This window comes from Zosterops lateralis (assembly GCF_965231275.1).
Source record: "Zosterops lateralis genome assembly, chromosome: 32".
Classification (NCBI taxonomy): Eukaryota; Metazoa; Chordata; class Aves; order Passeriformes; family Zosteropidae; genus Zosterops; species Zosterops lateralis.
In genome coordinates this window covers 585,733-592,233 of record NC_139792.1, presented here as the reverse complement: position 1 = coordinate 592,233, position 6,501 = coordinate 585,733, and the positions used below count along the sequence as shown (strand labels likewise).

The 6,501-nt window shown below is 68.5% G+C and overlaps 1 protein-coding gene across 1 annotated transcript in view; it reads right to left on the bottom strand.

Annotated features, from left to right (window-relative positions):
• Positions 1-4,258, bottom strand: part of PDE1B (phosphodiesterase 1B) — a gene marked incomplete at its 5' end in the record, with an annotated part of 8,111 nt that extends 3,853 nt beyond the window's left edge. Inside the window, 4 exons of the mRNA XM_083880977.1 lie at positions 141-207; positions 820-1,005; positions 1,084-1,197; positions 4,128-4,258. Of these exons, the coding sequence (XP_083737103.1) occupies positions 141-207; positions 820-1,005; positions 1,084-1,197; positions 4,128-4,258 (498 nt within the window). The remainder of the gene's footprint in view (positions 1-140; positions 208-819; positions 1,006-1,083; positions 1,198-4,127) is intronic.
• Positions 4,259-6,501: the final 2,243 nt, after the last annotated feature.

The following is a 6,501-nucleotide window of genomic DNA, read 5'->3' as shown; positions in this document are numbered from 1 at the left end:
CCCAATAATTCCCAGTAATTTCCAGTGACTCCCAGCCATTCCCAGTGTCCCCCAGTTCTTCCCAGTTCCCCCCAGCACCCCCCAGGTGTTTTGGGGGTGTTTTTAGGGTGTTTTGGGGTGTTTTTGGGGTGCCCCGGTACCTTCAGGCAGTTGAGGACAGACGAGGAGTAGCTCGGCCCCACGGCCGTGTAGGTGCGGCGGAACATCCTGGGGGGACAGGGGTGGGGACAGGGATGGGGACAGCTGGGGACAGCCTGGGATGGCCTGGGGACACCCCTGAGGGCTGGGGACAGCCTGGGGACATCCCTGGGGACATCCCTGGGGGCTGGGGACAGCCTGGGGACAGCCTGGGAACACTCCTGGAGACCCCCCTGGGTTTTGGAGACTGTGTTCAGGTCACCCCCCAGCCCCTCGTGCCCCTTCCCTGAGCTCTGTCCTCACCGTGTCCCCTCTGTGCCCTCCTCGGGCTGTCCCCATCTCCACCTCGGGGTGTTTCTGTCCCCTCTGTGCCCTCCTCATGGTGTCTCTGTCCCTGTCCCTGGTGTCCCCGCAGTGTCCTCGCCTGTCCCTGTCCCTTCTCTGGCTGTCCCTGTCCCTGTGTCACTTCAGTGTCCCAGTCCCCTCCTCGGGAGTGTCCCTGTCACCTCTGTCCCCTCTTCGGGCTATCCTTGTCCCTGTCCCCGCATCCCTTTGGTGTCCCTGTCCCCTCCTTGGGCTATCCCTGTCCCCATCCCTGGTGTCACCTTGGTGTCCCTGTCCCCTCTCCTGCTGTCCCCATCCCCATCCCCATGTCCCCCGGTGTCCCCGGTGTCCCCTGACCTCTCCACGAAGATCCCGGCCTGCACGGCGTGCACGATGCTGCGGAATTTGGGTTTCTCCTCCGCCCGGCGTCCCTTGGCCCGGGCCTGCTGCGTGAAGGTGGCGGCGAGCCAGTCGCGCACCTCGGAGGGCACGGCCGCGTCCGAGCCCATCTCCCGCAGCTCGTCCTCCGTGTCCAGCACCTGCCTGAGGGCCGGGGACACTCAGGGGGTGGCCCGGCTGTCGCTGTCACCTCCCTTTGTCACCTCGTCCCCCTGTCCCCACCTGGTCTCGTCGATGTAGACGGCCTCGAGCAGCGAGGCCGCGTATTCCAGATTCCGCTTCAGCTCCTCCACGTTCACCTCGCCCGTCTCCAGCTGCTTCACCAGGTACCGCAGCCTGCGGAGGGGACAGCGGGGGACACACAGGGGACAGCCGGGGACACCCAGGGGACAGCAGGGGACAGCAGGAGACACACCCAGGGGACAGCTGGGTACACCCAGGGGACGGCCAGGGACACCCAGGGGACAGCTAGGGACAGTAGGGGACACCCAGGGGATGGCCAGGGGACATGGGACACACCCAGGGGGCAGCCCGGGAGAGGGGACAGCCACCGAGAGAGGGGACACAGGGTGTGAGGGACCCCCAGGGACAGTGGGGACAGGCCCCAGAAAAGGAGGACAGGGTGGCATTGACCCCCTGGTGGAGGGACAGGGTGTGACAGACCCCCAGGGACGGCGGTGACAGGTGTCAGAGGTCCCATGGGACATTGGGGACAGCCACCGACAGGGGACAGGGTGGCATTGACGACTCCAGAGAGCGGGGACAGCCACCGAGGGAGGGGGGACACAGAGGGGACACCCTGAGAGTGGGGAAGGCCACCAAGGTGGAGACAGGAGGGTCACAGGAAGGGGACAGGGGGGTCACAGTCCCCCAGGACAGGGACAGGGAGGTCACAGGAAGGGGACACGGGAATGGCGGGGGGGGGGGGGTCCCATCTGGGCAGCGCTGCCCCCACATGGCGGGCGGGGGTGGCACCGGTGACACCATGACAGGGGGTGGCACAGGTGGCACAGGATGATACAGGACAGCATGGGATGACACAGGTGGCACTAGGATGGCACTGGTGACACCAGTGGCACTATGATAGAGCATGGCACAGGTGACACAGGTGACACAGGTGGCATAGATGACACAGGTGATACAGGTGACACAGGTGACACAGGTGACACTGGTGGCACAGGTAACACAGGTGACACAGGTGGCACTGGGATGATACAGGTGGCACAGGTGACACAGGTGACACAGATGGCACAGGTGACACAGGATGACAAAGGTGACACAGGTGACACAGGTGACACTGGGATGGCACAGGTGATACAGGTAACACAGGTGACACAGGATGGCACAGGCGGCACAGGTGGCACAGGATGACAAAGGTGGCACAGGATGACACAGGTGGCCCTGGGGTGACACAGGATGACACAGGTGGCCCTGGGGTGACACAAGTGCCCCCGGGGTGGCAGCAGGGGGGTCCCAGCACACTGAGGTGACACTCTGGGGACACGGGCAGTGCCACCCCGCCCACGTGGCCCATGTCCCCACAGGTGACGCCGGAGCCGCTCCCGCCGGGGAGGGGCCACCACGTCCCCCGGTCACGGCGACAGTGACGGTGACAACGAGGGGGGCCGGGGGGGGGGTGGCACCGACGTCACCAGCGCCGCGGTGACCTTGGGGAGGGCGATTGTCACCTCCCCCTGCCCGCGGGGACCCTCGGGGACACTCAGGGACCCCCACCCTGGGGACAGCCACCCCTGGGGTGTCACCTGTGGGGACAAGGGACAAGTGCCACCCTGCCGGGTGTCCCCCCATGGGCGACAGGGACCCCCACGATTGTCACCAACCCCCCCTGGAAGGTTTGGTGACACCGCGGGGGGTGGGGGGAACGACAGAGACCCCTCTCCCACTTTGGGGACACCTGTGGGAGTGACACGTGGCGCGCACGCGGGGAGGGGACACACGTGTGACACCCCCGCGCCACCCAAGGGTGCTGCTGCCACCGCCACCCCTCCCTCTGCACACGCGTGTGACACCCCCGGAGTGTCACCCCCCTGTCCCCTGTCCCCTGTCCCCCCCCCCCCCGGGGCTCAGGTGTGTCACACTCGGCCCAGGTGTGTCACACGTGTCCCCAAGCACGTGCGGCCACCCCCGCCCCCCCTGGGACCCCCCCCCACCCCCACGAGCCTCACGTGCCGCAGGTGGGCGCGGGGACACGTGAGTGACACAGGTGAGGGGGTGGCACCTCCCGGGGGGGGGGGAGCGGGGACAGGGGGGTGGCACCTGTGTGACATCCCGGGGGGAGGGGGCAGTGACACCCCCAGAGTCCCCAAATCTGGGGGGGGTCCCGCTGTCCCCACCCCGAGGGGACAATGGGGGGGTTGGGGACACCTGGAGGGTCCCAGGGGGCGGTTTTGGGGGTTTTGGGGGTCTCGGAGGAGGGTGGGGGGGCCCAAAAGGGGGTCGGGGGGGGATCATCAAAGGGGGGTGGGGTCATGGTTTGGGGGGTCCTTGTTTGGGGGTCCCAGTTTGGGGTTTGGGGGGCTCATTTTGGGACTGAGGGATTCCGGTTTGGAGGTCCCAGTTCAGGATTCGGGGGTCCCAGTTTGGGGTTTAAGGGTGCCGGTTTGGGGGTCCCAGTTTGGGATTTGGGGGTCCCAATTTGGGGTTTAAAAGTCCCAGTTTGGGGGTCCCAATTTGGGGGTCCCAATTTGGGGGTCCCAGTTTGGGGTTTAAGGGTGCCGGTTTGGGGGTCCCAGTTTGGGATTTGGGGGTCCCAATTTGGGGTTTAAAAGTCCCAGTTTGGGGGTCCCAATTTGAGGGTCCCAATTTGGGGGTCCCAGTTTGGGGTTTGGGGGTCCCGGTGTGGAATTTGGGGGTCCCAGTTTGAGGTTTGAGGGTCTCAGTTTGGGGTTTGGGGGTCCCAATTTGGAGTTTGGGGGTTCCAATTTGGGGTTTGGGGGTCCCAATCTGGGGCTCCCAATTTGGGGCTCCCCTTTGGGGTCCCATTTCTCTCTTTGCCCGCCCCTCTCTGGGGTCTCCTCTCTCCCTTTTGGGGCCCCGCTGGGGGTCCCGGGTTGGGATTTGGGGGTCCCGGTTGGGATTGGGGGTCCCGCGGCCCGGGGAGGTTTTTGGGGGGAGGTTTGGGGGGTCAGGGGTCTCCTCTCTCCCTTTTGGGGTCCCGCCGGGGGTCCGGGGTTGGGATTGGGGGTCCCGGGTTGGGATTGGGGGTCCCGGGGAGGTTTTTGGGGGGGATTTGGGGGGTCACTCACAGCGCCCGCAGCTTGACCCAGACCTTCCTGCCGGGCACGGCCCTGGGGTCCAGCGGGGACGGGCAGCCCCCGGCCGCGTCCAGCGCGCCGCGCTCCCGCTCCAGCCCCGGGAGGCTCCGCGGCGGCTCCATCGCCCCTGGGGGCACCGGGGACGGCGGCTCAGCCCGGCCGGTGCCTCCCGGTGCCCCCCCGGTACCTCCCGGTGCCCCCTCAGTACCTCCTGGTACCTCCTGTTGCCCCCCTGGTACCTCCTGGTGCCCCCCCGGTATCTTCAGGAGCGCCCCCGGTACCTCCCGGTGCCCCCCTGGTACCTCCTGGTACCTCCTCTTGCCCTCCCGGTGCCTCCCGGTACCTCCCGGTGCCCCCCCGGTAACTCTCGGTGCTTCCTGTTGCCCCCCCGGTACCTCCAGGAGCGGCCCCGGTGCCTCCCGGTACCTCCTGTTGCCCCCCCGGTACCTCCAGGAGTGCCCCCGGTGCCTCCCGGTGCCTCCCGGTACCTCCTGTTGCCCCCCGGTAGCTCCTGTTGCCCCCCCGGTACCTCCCGGTGCCCCCCGGTGCCTCCCCCGGCCCCGGTTCCCGGAGCCCCCCGCGGTTCCCGGCAGCCCCGGTGCCCCCCCGGCCCCGGTATCGCCCCCCGGGAACCGGCCCGGCCTCTCCCCCCCCGCGGGAACCGGCGGCTGCGCAGCCACAACCGGGGCCAAGATGGATCCGGGAGCCGGGGGAGGGAGAGGCGGCGGGGCCGGGAACGGGCACCGGGAACGGGAACGAGACAACGGGAACGGGGACCGGGAGGGGAAAACCGGGAGGGGAAAAACGGGACCGGGAATGAGACAACGGGAGGGAAAAACGGGGAGGGAGAACCGGGAGAGGGAGAAGCGGAGATGGGAAAACCGGGAATGGAGGGCCGGGAACGGAGAAACGGAGATGGGAGAGGGAGAACCGGGAACGGAAAACCGGGATGGGAAAACCGGGATTGGAGAACCGGGAATGAAGGGCCGGGATGGAAAAACCGGGATTGGAGGGAGAAAACCGGGATGGGAAAACCGGGATGGGAAAACCGGGATTGGAGGGGGAGAACCGGGATGGGAAAACCGGGAATAGAGAACCGGGAATGAGCAAACCGAGAAGGGAGAGGGAGAACCGGGATGGGAAAACCGGGAACGGAAAACCAGGATGGGGAAACCGATGATGGGAGAACCGGGAAGGGAGGGCCGGGAACGGAGAACCGGGATGGGAGAAGGAGAACCGGGCTGGGAGCACCGGGGATGGGCCGAGCGGGGCCCCGGGCAGCGGCACCGGGCGGGACCCGGGCTGTGGCGCCGCTCCTACCGGGGGATGCTCGGCCGTGTCGCCGCTGTCGCCGCCGCTGTCGCCGAGCCCCGCCGTGTCCCCTCAGCCTCCGCCGCCCCCCGGGGGTCGCCGCAACTTTCCCCGAGCGGCCCCGGCACCGGCACCGGCACCGGCGGGCGGGGCGGGGCGGGGGGAGCCGGGGGCGGGCGCCGGGACCGGGGGGTCCGCCCAGCCCCGAGGGACCCCCGGGGGACCGGGGAGGGACCGGGGGGGGGACCCCAGGGGGTCCTGAGGGGAGAGACCCCCGGGGGGGCGCCCAGGGGACACCCGGGACCCCTCTGGGGCTGGGGGGACACAACCAGGGGGAGCCGAGAACTTCCAGGGGGGGTCAGGCCCACCGGGACCCCCAGGAGCCCCAAGACCCCAACAGGGAGAGGCCCAGGACCCAAATCAGGGGGACCCCAGAACCTCCTGAACCTCCAGAGGAGGGTCAGGACCCCCAGGACCCACCCGAGACCCCTCTGAGGATGTGGGGACCCCTCCGGGGGGACCCCAGGATCCAAATCGGGGGGACCCCAAAACCTCCTGAATCTCCGGGTTGGGGGCTCAGGACCCCCGGGGCCCCTCTGGGGACACCCAGGACCCCTCAGGGGGGACCCCAGGACCTCCTGAACCTCCAGGGGGGATCAGGACCCCTCCCAGGACCCCCAGGGGGACCCCAAGACCTCTCAGGGGGGACCCCAGGACCTCCTGGACCTCCAGGGGGGATCAGGACCCCTCCCAGGACCGACCCAGGACCCCTCTGGGAGGACCCAGGACCCCTCATGGGGGTCCCCAAAACCTCCTGAATCTCCGGGTGGGGGGCTCAGGACCCCCAGGACCCCTCTGGGAGGACCCCAGAACCTCCTGGATCTCCCTGGGGGGGGGCCAGGACCCCCCTGGGGGTAAATGGGGAGGGGAGGGGGAGTCAACCCGGGACCCCCGAGGAGTTTTGGGGGCGTCGCTGGGTTTGGCAACCCCGGGGAGGGGTCAGAGCCCCCCCGGTGACCCCCCCAAAGAGGGCCCGTGACCCCCCGACCCCTGG